This window comes from Rattus norvegicus, chromosome 1, assembly GCF_036323735.1.
Source record: "Rattus norvegicus strain BN/NHsdMcwi chromosome 1, GRCr8, whole genome shotgun sequence".
NCBI lineage: Eukaryota > Metazoa > Chordata > Mammalia > Rodentia > Muridae > Rattus > Rattus norvegicus.
In genome coordinates, this window is record NC_086019.1 from 45,793,895 (window position 1) to 45,813,734 (window position 19,840).

General features: G+C 40.6%; 2 protein-coding genes across 7 annotated transcripts in view; one reads left to right on the forward strand and one right to left on the reverse strand.

Moving 5' to 3' along the window:
• Positions 1-19,840, forward strand: part of Oprm1 (opioid receptor, mu 1) — a 253,352-nt gene that overhangs the window by 228,524 nt on the left and 4,988 nt on the right. For all 3 annotated transcript variants that reach the window (NR_027877.1, NM_001038600.2, NM_001038601.2), the window contains one exon: positions 17,700-17,793. Coding sequence is in view for 2 of the 3 variants with exons in the window: in NM_001038600.2 (NP_001033689.1) it covers positions 17,700-17,793 (94 nt within the window). In the remaining variant the exon portion in view is untranslated. The remainder of the gene's footprint in view (positions 1-17,699; positions 17,794-19,840) is intronic.
• Ipcef1 (interaction protein for cytohesin exchange factors 1) overlaps positions 1-19,840 on the reverse strand; it is a 202,794-nt gene that overhangs the window by 139,643 nt on the left and 43,311 nt on the right. The gene's annotated exons all lie outside the window — the stretch shown is intronic.

Here is a 19,840-nt window from a genome sequence, read left to right on the forward strand (position 1 = left end):
TAGATACCTCGGAAGCACACATTTCCCACTAAAATCAATCATGGCCCCAAAGTTTTACATGTATTTCAATAAAGATCAAATCTAAATGTTTCCCATTTCAGTTACTTTTAACCCAAATATTTGTGTGTGCGTGTGTGTGTGTGTGTGTGTGTGTGTGTGTGTGTGTGTGTGTGTGTGTGATTGCTTCCAGGAATGCAGACATTTAAGTTATGGGAACTCAAGGAGTTGGCTCAGTTTGTGAAGTGCCTTCGGAACAAATGCTAAGACCTGTGCTCTATGCCCAGATTTCATGTACAAGCTGGGCATGGAGACATTCACCTGTAAACCCAGCACTGGGGATAGGGGTGGGGTCAAGACAAGGCAAATCCTGGGACCCCTTTAGCCAATCTAGCCAGAACTGGATCCCCAGGTTCAATGAGGCACCCTGTCTCAAAAAATAAGATTACAGGTGGTAGAGGAAGTCTCCTAAAGCTGACCTCTGGTCCCCACAAGTACATGCACAGGTGTGTGTACTGGAATACATACATGTACACACATGCATGTACCCCAAACACCATAAAAGTGAAAACATATAAAACTAAGTCGTCATCATTCATTTATATAATTCATGGATTTTGGTCAGACTAAATACTCTGAGGTCCATGTGTTTTAAAACAAATATTTGTGCCGGACCTGAGTGTGTATTCTGTTTTCTAACCTGGGATTCTATCTTAAGGGTCTGAAGTCATTAATCTCCAACGCATCTCTGGTCCTTAGCATCTTCTTAAGCTATTCATTTTGGAGAATTGTACCATCTTTGTTGAGTTCTTCCTAGCTCTCTCCAGCCCTAAGAGCCATGGCTATTAGCAGGGCTTTCTATTTCGGTGGGGAGCTGAGGGGCAGGATCTCCCTGTGTAGCCCTGGGTTAAGCTTAGCTGGTTGAAACATACCAGCCCATACATGATACTGGAATAATTGTTATTAATTTAAAGCCTGAAACTTGACCCTTATCTGAAACCATGTCAAAATCAAGTGCTCATTGATAATAGATTTAATATGGACAGAGAAAGACGAATATTCTAGAAGACAAGGCAGATATCCTGTGACCTTAGAGTGGTAGAACATGTTGATAATCACTATTGGTTTTCAGTTGATAGACATGGCACCCCTGAATTCAGTTGCACTTTCTTTAGCTGCTTCCAATGATGTTAGGTAGAATAGTAAATTTATCCATAGACATGTAACATATATACTCTGAGATATGTGTTTTCTTGGGCATTTGGTTTTCGTATTATTCCTTACATGGTGAAACATTACTCAATTTAATGTAATGACCACATATTTTGGTAATTTTCTATGTTTACATGTTACTTTTAATTACCCATGTTTAAGATTCTACATGCCAAATTCTATAGTCTGAAAATATTGGAAGTCTTAATTTCTTCTTTTTTTAAATCATCATAGCTTTGTCTAATTCTCTTACAAGCATCTGCAATACTGTATTGTTGAAGAGTAGCAACAAGTATCTTTGGCTTATTCCTGATGTCAAAGGCAAAGGTCCTAACTCTTGTTCATCATCTGTGCCATAGGGGATGAGGAGCCTTGTTCCTGATAATGGCCCATATCAGGGATCCACACAAGGCCTGCTTAGCAGTCAAACTGACACTTCTCTCTGTGGTTAAGTTTGGCAGGGTGGTTCGAGCTAGAAGGTTGACTGCTGAGATCATGCTTTTAGTTATGCACCTAGAGCTTAGGGTCCCTAGGCTTCTTCCCTATCTGATGTGTCAGCCCACCCAGATCCATGCCCAAAGTTTGTGTCTATCTGAAGGGCGTCCTTAGAATATATGGACTTTGAAAATAAGTTCAGCTTTCACTAGAGGAAATGGTCTCTTGCAGATGTAAAATCTTATAAGTGGTAAAGTGAGGGTGAATTTGAACCTAACAATTTGTACACAAGGAAAGGAAAGAAGGAAGCGCACAAAATGTAAAAGAGGCTTTGCCTGTTGGGCTTAAGACCCAAGCACTGTGCTTGGCACATGGTCCATCCCATTTGATGGTTGAATAACAGCTTTGGTTGTTATTAGTGAGGAATGAGTTCTACCCTGAGCCCTGTGCTTGCTCTTGTGTCACATAGGTGAGCTTATGACAGACAGCATCACAGGGACAGGGAGAGGCACTTCTCACAGTAAAGGAAGCTGGCAAGGTATAGAACTGAGATGCTTTGGATAAACATTAAGAAATACAGGTCTCTGTGCAAGTAAACAAACAATTTTCTTCTCAATTATCCACCTTTTTAAATCTGTTCCTATTAAACTCAGTAAGTTAAAAATGCAAAATCAGGGGCTGGCACTAGTTGCTCTTACAGAGAACCATGGGTCCAGAACTACCTGCCACTCAAGGCCCAGATAACCCACTGCCCTCTTCTGTCCCCTCTCCCAGCTCCTTCATGCATGCGGTGCACATAAATTCATGCAAGCTTGCATCCATACACACAGGTAATAAAAATGAATAACCATTTTAATATTAAATTATTACTAAAACATTCAAATAACTCAGCTACTTAGTAAAGTATAAGAAGTGGTATGCATGAAGGATTTGGGAAAGTTGTATGTAAATGCAAAACTTTAAATGTCATCCAAGAATAAATGACTCCTGAAGCTTCTACCTACTTCTCTCCTTCCTCAGTTTTCTGCATGTTAGGAAAGGCAGTGTGAGCCAACAGTCCTGGCAGAGGTAACACATGTCACTTACAGTTCAGAGAAGGTTAGCCTGCTACAAACTATCTTCCCCATGATGGCAAACCCTTGAGGTCAATTACTGACAAGATGGTGCCACAAGATGGCAGAGTTTGCCTCAGCACATATCCTGGGTGGACTCCAAGGCTGGGATCTCCTCACCAACTGGCACACTGCCTGAATTTCTTAGCCATTCCATGTGAATCAGAAATAAAGGTTTGTTACGCTGAGCTTCTCAGATCTGGGGGTTAATTTCAGTATCACCTCAGGCATCTACCAAGAGATCCTTGTGGTTTATTAATTATTAACAAAACTCCTGAGATTCTTGTTAAGATCTGTTTATGATTTTTTCCTGTGTAAACTGACACCCAAGGTAGTTAACTCCCTTTTTGTGATTTTATTGGGAACAGTGCTATTGTTTTTCACAGAGGATAACAGGCTAAATAACAATGGAAATGTCAGAGAAGAAGAAACTTTTTGGACGCTGAGAACTTTACTCTTCCTCTCCAAGTTTCTTACATCTACAAAGTAGTACAGAATTTTTTCCCAGAAAAGAAAAATATGCCATATTCATTTGCAGAAATGACTTCAAAAGATTTTGAGATTTCCAATGAATACTTTGTAAACTGGATTCTGCCCCTTTGGAAGCTATTTTCATAATTTTGAGCTGAAATTTAGGAAGGAAAAGATTTTGTTCACTAGAAAAAAAAATAACCACACAAATGTTAATCTGACATCAAGATAACCTAAACAGCTTGCAAATTCTGGTTTTGAGGAGCAGTCTCTGTGTCTCTTTAGCTTGTCTCTTATTGCTTTGTAACCCAGCTGTCTCGTTCCTATTCATAATGTCATATTTTGTGGAAAATAGGCATATTCAAGGATAAAAAAACATATGTGGACATCTATCCCTTTATCACCAGCACACAAGCTTTTAACACAAAGTTATTTTAAAATAGATCAAGAGACCTTGGGATCCAAGTTGCTTCTCTATTAAAGGAAAGAGACTTGGCCCCAGAAATTCAATTCTGGAAAAAAATCCGCTGGTGTCCTAAATCACTTGGTAATATAAATCAAATCAAGTGGGTCTTAGAACATAACGCTGATAGACACAACGAGAAAGACAGCTAAAGAAAAACATAACCCTGTGTTCATAACTGCACTCTCGCAAAACTCACAACATTCACTGCCCAGCAGGAATATGTCAAAATAATTAGACAGGCATTTTATGGTTAAGAATCCTGGGAAGGACTCAAATAGTTGTGGGCTGAGAAACATAGACAGATGTGAGTGAGAACTGAATATGAATCACTGGCTCCCACTACACATGTTTAGACTGGGCAAGCTTCCTTCACCATGGCTGACTGACCTCCCCTACGGATGGAAATCACTACAATATTTTTACATTAGCTTAAGGATGTTTCATAAGCTTAATGGCTGCCCAAACTCCATCTCTTGGAACCAGTCAGCTAAAAAAAAATATTCAAACTACTTTTTCATAAACTGCAATCCAGATCCCAGAGATAACCCCGTGTCACAGCTCTCCATGACCAAATTCTCCCCAGAGAGAGCTGGTCTCCCAGGAGTGCTGACACACCTAAGTTCACAAGCTCACAGGCTAATAGGAGGGACAAGCTCTAGTAAAAGACAGCAGGACCAGCTAACACTAGAGATAAGCAAATGGCAGAGGGCAAGGGCAAGTATCTAAACAACAGAGAGCAAAGCTACTGAGTCATCAGAACTCAGTTCTCCCATCACAGCAAGCCCTGGGTCCTCCAGCACCAGAAAAGCAAGATTCTGATTTAAAAATCACATCTCATGGTGATGATAGAGGACTTTAAGGACATAAATAACTCCCTTAAAGAAATACAGGAGAACACAGGAAAACAGATAGAAGCCACAAAAGAAGAAACACATAAATCCCTTAAAGAAATACAGGAAAGCACAAACAGGTGAAGGAATTGAACAAAACCATCCAGGATATAAAAATGGAAATAGAATTAATAAAGAAATTACAAAGGGAGACAACCCTGGACATAGAAATCCTAGGAAAGAGATCAGAAGTTATAGATGCAAGCATCACCAACAGAATACAAGAGATAGAAGAGAGAATTTCAGGGGCAGAAAATAACAGAGAAAACATTACACAACAATCAAAGAAAATGTAAAACGCAAAAAGTTCCTAACCCTAAATATCCAGGACACAAAGAGAAGACCAAACCTAAGGAAAATAGGTATAGATGAGAGCAAAGATTCCCAACTCAAATGGCCAGTAAATATCTTCAACAAAATTATAGAAGAAAGCATTCCTAAGCTAAAGAAAGAGATGCCTATAAACATACAAGAAGCCTACAGAGCCCTACATAGACTGGACCAGAAAAGAAATTCCTCCTGTCACATAATAGCACAAAACAAAGAAAGAATATTAAAAGCAGTAAGGGAAAAAAGTCAAGTAACAAACAAAAGCAGACCTATCAGAATTACACCAGACTTCTTACCAGAGACTATGAAAGCCAGAAGATTCTGGGCAGATGTCATACAGACCCTAAAAGAACACAAATGCCAGCCCAGGCTACTATATCCAGCAAAACTCTCAATTACCATAAACAGAGAAACCAAGATATTCCATGACAAATGAAATTTACATAATGTCTTTCCACAAATCCAACTTTACAAAGGATAATATATGAAAAACTCCAACAAAAGGAAGGATACTATACCCTAGAAAAGGCAAGAAAGTAATCTCCTTTCAACAAACCCAAATGAAGATAGCCACTCAAACATAATTCCACCTCTAACAACAAAAATAACAAGAAGCAACAATCACTGGTTCTTTTTTTTTTTAAAGATTTATTCATTTATTATATATAAGTACACTGTAGCTGTCTTCAGATACACCAGAAGAGGGCATCGGGTCTCTTTACAGATGGTTGTGAGCCACCATGTGGTTGCTGGGAATTGAACTCAGGACCTCTGGAAGAGCAGTCGGTGCCCTTAACCGCTGAGCCATCTCTCCAGCCCCACAATCACTGGTTCTTAATATCTCCTAGCTCAATGGACTCAACCCCCCCCCCAAAAAAAACATATATAGACTAACTGACTAGACATGTAAACAGGACTCAGTATCTTGCTAGGAAACACACCTCCAGGACAAAGACAGACACTACCTCAGAGTCAAAAGCTGGTAAAAAAATTTTCCAAGCAAATGTTCCAAGAAACAAACTGGAGTAGCCATTCTAATATTGAATAAAATTGACTTTCAAACCAAAAGTTATCAAAAGGAAAAGGAAGGACACTTCATACTCATCAAAGGAAAAATGAACAAAGATGAACTCTAAATTCTGAACATCTATGCTCCAAATGCAAGGGCACCCACATTCATAAAAGAAACTTTACTAAAGCGCAAAGCGCACATTGTACCTCACACAATAATATTGGGAGACTTCAACACCCAACTCTCATCAATGGACACATCGTGAAAACAGAAACTAAACAGAGACACAGTGAAACTAACAGAAGCTATGAATCAAATGGATTTAATAGGCAACTATAGAACATTTCACCCTAAAACAAAAGAATAAAACTTCTTCTCAGCACCTCAAGGTACTGTCTCCAAAATTGACCATATAATCTGTTATAAAACAGGCCTCAGAAAAATATTGAAATAATCCCATGTATCCTATCAGATCACCATGAACTAAGGCTGGTCTTCAATAACAACAAAAAGGACAGAAAGCCCACATACACATGGAAACTGAACAAGGCTCTACTCAATGACAACTTGGTCATGGAAGAAATAAAGAAATTAAAAACTTTTTAAAATTTAAAGAAAATGAAGCCACATTACCCAAACTTAGGGGACACAATGAAAGCAGTGCTAAGAGGAAAACTCATATGAGTGCCTCCAAAAGGAAACTGGAGAGATTACATACTAGCAGCTTGACAGCACACCTAAAGCTCTAGAAGCAAATTCACCCAAGAGGAGTAGATAGCAGGATAATCAAACTCAGGGCTGAAATCAACTAAGTAGAAACAAAGAGAACTATACAAAGAATCCATAAAGCCAGGAGCTGGTTCTTTGAGAAAATCAACAAGATAGATAAACTCTTAGCTAGACTAACCAGAGGGTACACAGACAGTATCCAAATTAACAAAATCAGAAGGGAAAACAGAAACATAACAACAGAAACTGAGGAAATTCAAGAAATCATCAGATCCTACTACCAAAGCTTATACTCAACAAAACTAGAAAATCTGGAGGAAATGGACAATTTTCTAGACAAATACCAGGTACCAAAGTTAAATCAGGATCAGATAAACCATCTAAAAAGTCCCATAACTCCTAAAGAAATAGAAACAGTCACTAAGTCTCCCAACCAAAAATAGCCCAGGACCAAATGGGTTTAGTGCAGAATTCTATCAGACCATTATAGAAGACTTCATACCAATACTGTCCAAACGATTCCACAAAATAGAAATAGATGGAGCACTACTCAATTCCTTCTATGAAGCCACAATTACATTTATACTGAACCACACAAAGACCCAACAAAGAAAGAGAACTTCAGACCAATTTCCTTTATGAATATCGATGCAAAAATACTCAATAAAATCTTGCAAGCCAAATCCTAGAACACATTAAAATGATCATCCATCATGATCAAGTAGGCTTCATCCCAGGGATGCAGGGATGGTTCAATATATGGAAATCCATCAATGTAATCCATTATATAAACAAACACAAGGAAAAAAAACCACATGAGAGACAAGCAGGTAGATCAATGGAATAGAATTGAAGACCCAGAAATGAACCCACATTCCTGTGATCACATGATCTTTGACAAAAGAGCAAAACCATCTAATGGAAAAAAGACAGCATTTTCAAGAAATGGTGCTGATTCAACTGGTGGTCAGCATGTTCATCAAGCAAATTAATCCATTCTTATCACCCTGTACAAAGCTCAAGTCCAAGTGGATCAAGGACCTCCACATAAAACCAGATACACTGAATCTAATAGAAGAAAAAGTGGGGAAGATCCTTGAATATATAGGCACAGGGAAAAATTTCCTGAACAGAACACCAATGCCTTATGCTCTAGGATCAAGAATCAACAAGTGGGACCTCATAAAATTGCAAAGCTTCTCTAAGGCAAAGGACACTGTCAATAAGACAAAACAACAACCAACAGATTGAGAAAAGATCTTTACCAATTCTACATCTGATAAAGGGCTAACATCCAATATGTACAAAGAACACAAGAAGTTAGACTCCAGAGGATCAAATAACCCTATTTAAAAATGGGGTACAGAGCTAATCAAAGAATTCTCAACTGAGGAATATTGAATGACTCAGAAACACCTAAAGAAATGTTCAACATCCTTAGTCATCAGGCAAATGCAAATCAAAACAACCCTGAAATTCCACATCAGTCAGAATGGCTAAGATCAAAAACTCAGGTGACATCAGATGCTGGAGACAATGTGGAGAAAGAGGAACACTCCTCCATTGTTAGTGGGATTGTAAGCTGGTACAACCACTCTGGAAATCAGTCTGGAGGTTCCTCAGAAAATTGGACATAGTACTACCTGAGGACTCAGCTATACCACTCCTGGGCATATATTCAAAAGATGCTCCAACATATAACAAGGACACATGCTCCACTATATTAATAATAACAGTCTTATTTATAATAGCCAGAAGCTGGAAAGAACCCAGATGTCCCCCAACAGAGGAATGGATACAGAAAGTGTAGTACTTTATACAATGAGTATACATTTATATCCAGTTATTAAAAACAGTAACTTCATGAAATTCACAGGTAAATGGATGGAACTAGAAAATATCATCCTGAGTGAGGTAACCCAGTCACAAAATAGCACACATGTTATGTACTCACTAATAAGTGGATATTAGGCTAAAAGCTTGGAATACTCGTGATACAACTCATGGACCGTATGAAGCTCAAGAAGAAGGAAGACCAAAATGTGGTTGCTTCAGTCCTTCTTAGAAAGGGGGAACAAAATACTCACAGGAGGTAGAGGGTAGGAGGGACTTGGGAGAAAGAGAGGAGGGGGAGGGAAAACAAGTACAGGATCAGGTGTGGGAGGAGACAGGGATGATTTAAAGAGGGTCAGGAAATTGAACAGAGGTGTGTAGCAATGGGGATATGGAACTGGGGGTAGCCACCAGAAAGTCCTAGATGCCAGGAAATCAAGAGGCTCCCAGGACCCAGCAAGGATGACATTAGCTGAAATGCCCAACAAAGGGGAGGGAGAACCTGCAGAGACCATATCCAGAGGTTAGGCAAGGCCCCTGATTGGTGTTAGGGCCACCCACTCAACTCCAAATTTTTAACCCAGAATTACTCCTGTCTAAGGGAAATATGAGGACAACATGTGAAACAGAGCCTGAAGGAAAAGCCATCCAGAGACTGCCCCACCTGGGGATCCATCCCATATCCAGACACCAATCCCAGACACTATTGTGGATGCCAAGAAGTGTCTCCTGAGAGGTTCAGCCAGAGCATGTCAAATACAGAGGCGAATGCTAGCAGAAAACCATTGAACTGAGAACAAGACCCCCATTGGAGGAATTAGAGAAAAGATTGAAAGAGCTGAAGGGGTTTTCAACCCCATAAGAACAACAATGCCAACCAACCAGAGCTCCCTGGGACTAAACCACTACCCAAAGACTATACATGGACTGACCCATGGCTCCAGCTGTATGTGTAGCAGAGGATGGCCTTGTTGGGCACCAATGGAAGGAGAAGCCCTTGGTCCTGCCAAGGTTGGATCTCCAGTGTAAGGGAATGTCAGGGGCGGGGGAGAGGGGGGAAGGAAGGGGTGGATGGGAGGGGTGGATGGGAGGGGAACACCCTTATAGAAGAAGGGGAGGGGGAGAGGATAGGAGGCTTATGGACAGGAAACAATATCTCTTTGGTTTGGGTTGCTTTACCCCTCCAGCTGGGTTTGTCTAAATGTTTCCTCACAATGAGACCAAGGTCAAACATTTGGACTCGTGGCTTAGAATATTTACCTTCTTTATATACATTTTAAGATTACACAACAGATTGTTCAAACGTTTTGTTTCAGTCACAGTTACATTAAATAATTGCACCCTGTAAAGTAAACAGCGTCCGTTTCCAGTTAATAAAATCCTTTGGACGAGGATGAATGTGCTTTGATTTATACTGCCATACCACTGAGGTAATTTTTAAATTATCATTTCTGTTTGAATGGAAATTTATGCACATTCATATAAGCAGTAAAACTGCTTCTGGGGCCAAAATTTAAATTTAGACATGACCTACCCATCCCCCTAAAGCAAGAAACCTTGTATTCTCATGCAAGTAAGTCTAAAGCATTTCCCTCCTCCCTCCATTGTGTTTCACAGCTCCTGTTCCCTCAGAGCAGCGTGACACCACCCTTTAGCTGAACAGTTTCTAACTGCTTTTTTTAAATGGTCGTGGTTAAACTACAGACAGCATCGAGTCAGTGGGTGCTGATATAAGATGCATATCAGCTGTATCAAACACTCGGTTATCATCTTCCCTTCATGTTCCTGTCTTTACATTTGATACAATAAAATCTCGCATCTCCACTTCTTCCCTGGAAAGGCTTAATGCCATGTCTCCCACCTTCCCCAAACAGAAGGAACAGCATTTCAGGATAAATACCAGCAACTCTACAAGAATTTCTTTGCATGCTAAACTAGACCATTTTTCCTCTTCACCTTTTACGTTGGTCCTTGTGAGACTTCCGTTTAGTTTAGGGTATAGTCAGGGAAGGTTTGGAAATGCATGCATGTGATTTGAGTCTCTAGGCAGACAGACCATCCAGGCAGAACAGCAGCGGGCTCCCATGCTGGATGGCTAGGACCCTGGCCACCTCGGGGAAGGAGAGGCTGTGGTTGTCACATAGGTGAGACTAGACACAGAATGCTGTCTTCCTTGTCTGAGTTCGGAAAGCTCTTAAAGAAAATGGGTGTTCTTTTTTCACTGATGAAAACTGTTCCCATCTCCAGAAAGCCTCTGCTAACATGGCAGACAAGGATCCATTCAGTCTCTCATCCATGTGCAATTTCTTTAACGCTCAGCAATTTCAAAGCTCATTTCAAAGTGAAAGAGTAATTTAAGAGGCCCAAGTAATGAGCATGACATTACTGTCCTTGTCTAGTGTCCAATTTCATAGAGAAGTCAGGACAAGGCCCCGAAATACATCCAAGGAGGGAACTAAACTGTCTTTGCAATATTCAGAGTTCTTCACATATAACAGCATTTTCTTTAGAATTGGCATATTATGCACTCCATTAAAAGAAAAACTTCTTTGTTCCAATTCTAAGAAAAACGTTCTAGCCCTTCATTTGAGTTGGACTTTAAGCCAAGCACAGTAAAGGAAGCTGCAGTGGGGGTTATGCTCTGAATATATAAATTGCTCCAAGAGAAATAGGTGGGAGACGTTTCAACTGTGAAGCCTGTGCTAGGATATACACCATTCTTCCTTCTCCTCCAACCCCCAACATACTCCTATTATCTTCAAATAATGAGAGGCTGCCTGCAGTTAATTTAATCACTGTGATTTCCTAAGAAATGAAGACTAATGTCTTTTGAAAATTACTCCAATTTTATCTTTGAACATGAGTTTAAAACTGTTAAAATGACTACTTTCAATAATATATTAACCTCCTCAAGGGGTATTAGTTATTCTCACAATCTTTCTAAATTAAAAAAATGATATTAGTGTCCTGAGTTTTTTTGTTCAATAAAAATACAACTTTAAGATACAATTACTTTTAACAGTTTTCTCAAGTTTAAACCCTTTGGGTGTCATTCCATCAAACATAGCCTGAAAAAAATTTTTTTTCTTTCTAAACACAAAATCAGAATGAATCCATTTTATTGTCTTATGTAAAATCAAGTTGAAATTAAGTAGAAGATAAATAGACAAAGGAGGATGGGAACAGGGAGATGATTCAGTCAGTAAAGTATTTGCAAGGAAACGTGAGGATGAGAGCTCTCTGCTTGGAACCCACAGCAAGAAGAGGGGAGGGGGCATACAAGGGTTTGTGATGTGTGTTTGTAATTCCAGATCTGAGGAGGCAGGGGCTGTGAGATCTCTGGGGATCCCTGGCTCTCTAGTCTAGTCTACTTAGAATTCCAAGACTGAGAGAGACCCTGTCTCAAAAAAACAAGGAGGAAGACACCTGAAGAATAATCAACCCAAAGGTTGATCTCTGGCCTCTATACATATGTTCATGCACACACACACACACACACATACACACACACACACACAAATCTAGACTAAAGGAATCTTACAAGAACAGCAACAGTAACAGAAATAATAGCCAAGTGTTTGTTCTGGTAATCAAATAACTTGTGGGTGTACATGCTGAATGCTGGATATGCTAACCACTCTACTACTCATGAATGATTACCCACATGATCCCCAACCTTCTTCATACACATACATGCACATGCACTACTATGCACACCCATCCTTTCTGATGATTATTTGCACAGTGACTCATACTCCCTTTTGCCTCTGGAGAAGAAAACAGAGGAGAATGTGGGCCTGTGACCTCTGCATGAGGAGCCCCTGCCTCTTCCCAGGCCGCCACACTTCCTTGCTTGCTTTTTCTGTAGCCAGGGTCCCTTGTCCACTTCCAACACCAGCTTCCATAAGGGTATTTAATTTATCAGCCACATTTGGACATGTTTAAACTACAGAGCAGAGACATGTACCCCTTCTTCCCAGGCCTCTCAGACCCCATGCCTGAGTCCCTGAATTTTCTGAGGTGGCCCAGCATTCACCAAATACTCTCTGCCCCAAGAGGCAACCTCACTTATGCATGTGTTAAGCAATTGCTTGTCTTTGCTGCAGGTTGATAGGCCATGACAAAGGTTTTCTTCCTTGCCACTATTCAGAATGCTAGATTTCTAAATAATTACTATATGAAGATACCAACAGTCTTGTCACTCTGTAAATTCTCTGCATGTTTGTTAAGAACAAAGAAAAGCATGAGCGAAAAGAAAGAGAAAAAAAACACAATATTAGACTGACCAGCCAGCAAGCCAGGCCGTGTAAGGAAGGAAGTTCAGTCGAGGGTACCAAGTGAAGAGAGGGTGAAGAAGACAAGGAGCTACAAACACGGGACAGCACAGCCACTCTGTCCTTTAGCCTGCTCTCGTGTATTTGAGCTCTAGAGTCTCTCGGGGTAGAGATTCTTAAGTACCATGTACCAACATTCAGAAGGGGGGGCAAGTTCTACAATTATTCTAACCTAAGTGTGTGTGGCACTTGATGACAATGATGGGAAAGCCAGCGGCAATGACTTAGGGCTCTGGGAAGGGATGTGATGAAGCCAAGAGAGCCTGAGACCAAGCATAGGAAAGAGGGAGAGACTATATATAGATGGATGCTAAGCGCATATTATACGATGACTCTGTCCTCTACTCTTCCTCCTTGCCCCAACCCTGTTACACTTTTAAGTGTTTGGACCTCCATGAGGCAGGCTCCTGACCCACCAGGAAATGCAGGGGGATAGATGTCCTCACATGACAATCGCTACACACAAGCAAAGTGCATTAGACCTGTCTTGACCATTCATCCTGAGTCTGTCGGAACTAAAGCATCTCTTTCACTTTGGAAAATTAAGTCATTTGGATATTTACAAATACATATTCACACTGTCGTAAACTTAAAAGTGAAAGAAAGCCCCTCATAAAATGGAACAGAAAGTAGCTTCCTCAAATCTGCAAGCAACCACTGTATATTGTGTACTGTCTCCTTTGCCTCTTCTGCACCTTGTGGAGATGTGCAGCCTAGCAGAGTTAGACTGATTAGAAGACTTGTGTCTCCAATGATTAATCTTAGTCATCTGAGTGGGTAGGGTTTAGGCTGGTACTCGAGCTGCCTGTCAAGTCACATCTGGACATTTGAGGAAACAGACCTGGCACTGTACGAACCTTATTCAGCACTCACCATGCTTAGTACAGCACCTACGAGCACCAACGTTCTGCAGAGTGATCCATTCTTACCCAAGCCGTTGAAAGACGGGCTCACGATGCAGAAGGAGGTGAGAATGCATTCATTCTCAGTGTTTGGAAACCAATACAAGAAACCCAGAAATAATCTGGAAAGCAAAATCAGTAATATCTCTGAGGCTCGATGAATGGGCTATCTCAAGAATGTCATTAGTGAACAGTTCCACATTTTTCAGGACAGAATGGCATAAGCGGCAGAGGGAAGAAATTGAATTAAAAATATACTATTCGTAAGAAAATACAGGGTTTGGGATCCTATGACTTGATTTTTACTTTTGACGCAGGGAGTTCTTGTTTAAAGAGTCTCACTTTGTAACATAGGTTGGCCTCGAACTCATTTAGTAGCCAATGCTGGCCTCTAACTTATAATCCTCCTGCATCAAAACACCTGGCTTTCCAACTCAGTTTTAAAGAACTATTAAATTTTCACCTAAGACGAAAGTTTGGGAAAAAATAAAGAGCTTTCCTATACACACCCCTTGACTTAACAGTTTCTAAGTTTTCCTTTTTAAAAAAATGCCCTTTACAGTTGATTTCTAAAGAATGATTTATTATTTTCAAATGATTTGAAGCCAGAAGCTTAACTTTAACTTTGCAAGCTGCTCCGGAGTCAGGAGTCGGGAGAGCTACTTTCGTAGTCCCAAATCAAGAGGACGTCTTTATTTATTCATAGAAGACTGTGCCCAGCTAAAACTGACTCACACCCAAATAAGGCAAAAGAAAAAGAAAGTAGCACTTTAAAAAAAAAATAAAAAGCAAGAACTGTTCATACCCCCTTCTTGTGGCAAAGAGACCCTATGACGTTTACTAATACCAGTGTTACATATGTGCGCATGCCCAGAATCAGAGCTGTAGCATCTGCTGCAGACAGCTCATGTGGACACTACAGTTCACCTCCTACAGCCAGGACCAATCGTAGCTTTTTTTGTTCTGTTTTTTAAAGATTTTATCTATGTAAGTACACTGTCACTGTCTTCAGACACATCAGAAGAGGACATGACAGATAGTTGTGAGCCACCATATGGTTGCTGAGAATTGAACTCAAGACCTCTGGAAGGGCAGTCAGTGCTCTTAACCACTGAGCCATCTCCCCAGTCCCCGTTTGTTTTGTTTTAATCGGTTGTCTGCCCCAGCACAGCGGGATGTGAAGCTGAAAGAGGCTGCCCTGACCAATATAACCAGCAAGAGGGGGGCATCTCCACGTCCACAACTGCCCCCTGGTCTGTGCAGAATGCGATTACTCAGGCAAAGTGGTCAGGCTTTTGTTTGTTTGTTTTTGTTTTTACTTTGTTTTTCTCTCTCTTGTGATTTTCTTTCCAAAAGTCAAGTTCTGTGCCTCGATGGTTTATCAGATTCATTGGATGGCTCAGTTTTTAAAACATGAAGACCCGTTTCTCTAAGATGTTCAGGCAACTTGTGCCAGTGTAGACCCATGAGCATTTCATCGGCTTTCCAAACACCGTTTGCAGGGTGGAAGGCATTTCTCCCCTAATAGCTAGTTGTGCCTGTCGGTTTGCTTTAGACTCCAACAGGAGAAAAATGTCCAAGTGTATCTATCTGCGAGAATGTCTCCAAGTAGGCTTAACTGAGGTGGGTAGACCCGCTCTGCAGGTGTTAAGTGCCCTGCCACAGCCTGACATCCCAGAATGAGCCTCTTTTAGGCTCAACGCTCATTTCTCTGGCCCCCATCTGTGGGCACAACATGACCGGCTGCCTTGGGCTTCTACCACTCCGCCTTCCAAACCATGATGCACTGGACCCTGAACCACCAGCCCAAATCAATTGTTTCTTCCTAGATTTTGTCAGGTATTTTTGTGCCCACAGCAAGGAAGGTAAGGAACAAACCATGATCAGTGCTCCATGTTCCTTCCAATGAAAGAACAACCGTTTATTTCACAAGCACACATTGAAACACATAGCAAAATCCAAAATACAAAACTAAGTGAAACATAAAAGTATTACTAGTTAAGATGCCTCACTAAGCCTCAGGAAATATTCCTCAACTAGTTCAAACATAAATGTAAGGCTAAACAGTAGCTCCAGGGTACAGCACTTGCTTCACATCTGTAGGGCCCTATTTTTGATCCTTAGAAATACACACAAGCACACATGCATGCACACAAGCACTCAAAGTTATTTACTGAGAAATGTGCTTTCCTTTACCAAGCAAGCAAAGTATAGCCCTTCCAAAATATAAATCCAGTCAAGAATGATGGTTCCCTCCTGTAGTCCCAGGATTGCTGTGTTTGAAGCCCAGAACACAGGTGAATTCTAAGTCAGGCTAGGTTACACAGTGAGAGCTTGTCTTAAACACACAAAATTACATATATATACGTGTGTGTATGTGTGTATGTGTATATATGTGTGTTTGTGTACGTGTGTATGCATATACACACATATAATATAGACATATGTAGTATATACATATATACACATTCATATATTCATGTGTGTATTAAATTATGCCTATGTGTGTGACACATAATCAATTTCCCATGAGGTTTGCAGAACAGACATTTCACGTTCTTTATTAACTATTCTTTTACGTGATCAGTAAACATTCTTTTGGGCAATAACATAATATAGATAAAAGGTTAGATATTTGGTCGTATAAACCATAAAAACAAGGAATTGGTTCAGTGAAATGACCTTGACATCTAGCCATGAAGAAAAGACACAGAGCAACTGTCCCAAGGGCCTCCATGTGTAACTGGTTTACAATCAATAAAATTCATAAAGCACATTAACTCACCCACTTCCTGAAGCATATACTTTGCAGTTAATTATCTTTGGGCAGGCACAAAAAAGTCCTCCCAATTACAGCTAAAATATTTCACTGTGCTAAACGTGTTGTAATTGAAATAAGCATTATTTTAGCTACATCGATCTCTGAGGCTAAAACCCATTGTACCAAGTGTAGACCATATGGGCTCCTCAGTCTGTCTATTGGTACTGTAACAAAATACCAGAGGCTGGGGAATTTATAAACAATAGAAGCTTGTTTGGCTCATAGCTCCAGAAGCTGGAAAGTTCCAGAGGTGGCATGAGGTTTTAGTCATAACAATGCAGAACAACACTACGCACACACAGACTCAAGACAGGAATGATGAAGCCAAACATCTTGTTTTTATCAAAAGCCCACATCTGAGACATCAAATCCATTCCCTAGAACAGCAATAGCACATTCATGAATTTCGTGACTAGCCCATCTCCTAAAGGCTCGACTCCTAACACCAGCAGAATAATATACATGAGAAATACATCAATATCCTATTCAGTATTCTCTATAGTCTTATGCAGTTTACCTATGGGCAAGCCCATGTCCCAGAGAGTTCCAAGTGGTGCTTTTTCAGGTGCGTCCTTGAGACATTTGCTCTGTTGGGGCCGTATGGAAACACCATATCTCTGGAATTGAGATATTGTGATTTTTCCAGAAAAGCATATCCCCCTCTCCCCCTGCTGCCTACAAACTTGCAAACCTGGCGTCTCCACTACATCATAAGGAACATGCTGGTTCTCCCTTTATCTGCGCCTTGCTCCCCTCAGCATGAACTAGAAGAATTGATGGGGATACAGGAAGTCACAGGACAGCAATGATGCCTACATTTTAGGGGTCATCTCCTGGGGCCAGACAGTAAGAGCAACCAGAAATCTGAGCTGTATTCCAAGGAGTATGAGAATCTCCAGCACCAGAGACTACATGATCCAGGCAGTCCTCCAACCCTGAAACATGAGTGTGGTGTTTTTAAAATGTACCTCTGAGTTTCCTGTTCTCCAGACTGCTGGAGTGTTTTTCTTTAATCCGTAGCATAGAATTAGCCACATTTCAGTCCTTGCCAGGAACATTAAATCCAACCGACTGCACCTCAACCCAAACGCTCTGTTATGATAAAATTATGTATGAACTACTTTTAAAGACCTATCTCATTCCTCTCTATTCTAGACCTAGACCCTGTGGAAGAACGTGGTCTTTGAAATCGCGTGCAGAATCCAATGTGGAGCACTTCCATTGTGGAGCCGCATTAATCTATAACAATGTAAGAATCACTAATGTTTATTTCAAGGGTTAAGTGCCTACAGGCAGGTGACATTAAAAAACTAAGTAAACAAGGGGTTGGGGATTTGGCTCAGTGGTAGAGCGCTTGCCTAGGAAGCGCAAGGTCCTGGGTTCGATCCCCAGCCCCGAAAGAAAAAAAAACTAAGTAAATAAATTCCTTAAAGTCCCAAGGGCATCTTCAGGCCTAGAGAAATATGTCTTTGCCTGGTACAGAGAGGTTGGAAAATGCAGTCCCACTACAGTAAAAGCACTGTGAATATCATTGCACAGAGCAGCATTATCTGCCAAACTGGGTACATGTCACAACATAGCTATCTGCAAGCTCAGAAGAGAATACTCACTGGAACCCAACTCTGCCAGTGTCCCTCCCCAGTCTCACAAGCATGGAGAAACAGATACACTTTGCAAGAAGGCACCTCTATAGCGTTTTGATATTTCATCCCAAGCTGGCTAAGATACATGGAATAAACTTGCCTATAGTTTTCAACCATGAAACAGACATTTTCTTATTTGATTGATGTGATCATGAGTCTATGGCTAATTATTTCCTACCTTTGACATTAAAGTCTTAGAAACCAGAATCTTAAAAACAGGGAGAAAGGGGGTTTAGCACTGAGATAGGATCTTGTGTAACTAAGGCCAGCTTCAAATTCTCTACGTAGCCAAGAGTAGCCTTGAACTCTTGATCATCCTGCCCAGTGCTCCCAAGTGCTGAGAATAAGGTGTTCACCACCATGCCCAACTAGGATCAGAATTCTATCCTATTTCAGGAAAAGCACAGAACCATTCCACGAAAACCACATATCAATTCATTTCAGAGATACTGACACAGAGGGTACATTGGAAACATGGCTGCCACCAGTCTAGTAGGTATTGGTAGAGGAGCCTCAGCGCCCCGAAGGCTCCTTGTTCCCTAGTAAATCCCAAGGCCCCTGCTCACTCCAGTTGCAGGTCTTCTCTTAGTTTGTTGCATAAGAACACACAACATGTCACATCTTTTCTCCAGTGTAAATTACGTCATACCACATTGTCAAGGAAAGGACCAGATGGACTTTTTTGATGACCCAAAGAATTTGGGCAGGAGAAAAAGTCAAATCTGGAGCTTCATGGACCAGGTGAAACAGTCTTTTAGGAAAGAGAGCTAAGGGGCCCTCTTGGGTTTGGAGTTGCTCAAGAGAAAGGTAGACTAGCTCAGTGGGATGACACAGATAGAAAGAGATTTCTAAAGAGCTGGCAGTTTAATTGTAGAATCAGGCTTGTAAGTAGACACTTTGTATATAGTTCAGAGAATAAAATTACCTCACTGAGCTAGCAGGGTTTTTTTTTTTAACCTCAGTTCCTGCCCCCAGTGTCTTTATTGGCATAAATATTAGATCATTTAAAAGGTTAAATATTACTCCTGATGAACTAAGTTTAATAAACCCAGAACCCATGTGAAGGTAGAGGGAGAGATCTAATTCCAAAAAGTGCACTCTAGCTTCCACAGGCACTATGAATGTGTCCCCCAATACCTACCTACCCACCCCTACACACACAATACATGTAATAACTACAAAATGTTTAAGACTATAAAATTAACAAATATGCACAATTATGTTTAAGGTTTTATACATACACACACACGCACGCACTTAAAATTTATATCAACTCATAATCTTGCATATGTAATTATATTCATTGGGTTCATGGTTATCACCAAAGTAACTGTGAGCAGAACCGAAGAGGTCTATACATTTGGACGAAGAATATATCTTCATAGTCACTAACCTCTAACAGAAATTTAGCATCTTCAACTGTATATGCTGGCCACAAGCCACACACCTTAATTTGTGATTTCCCATCCCCACCCCCACAATTCCTGGAACCTCCATTGCCACTTGAGTTATATACAGATATCTTAAGATATCAGGCTTTCTCCCAGCTCATGCTGCTGGATATGTTAATAAAGAAGCACATTGCTCTAAATGCACTTCTCTTGCTGTAATATAAGATTCCCCGACATGGAGTAAGCTAGGGAAGAGAGGATT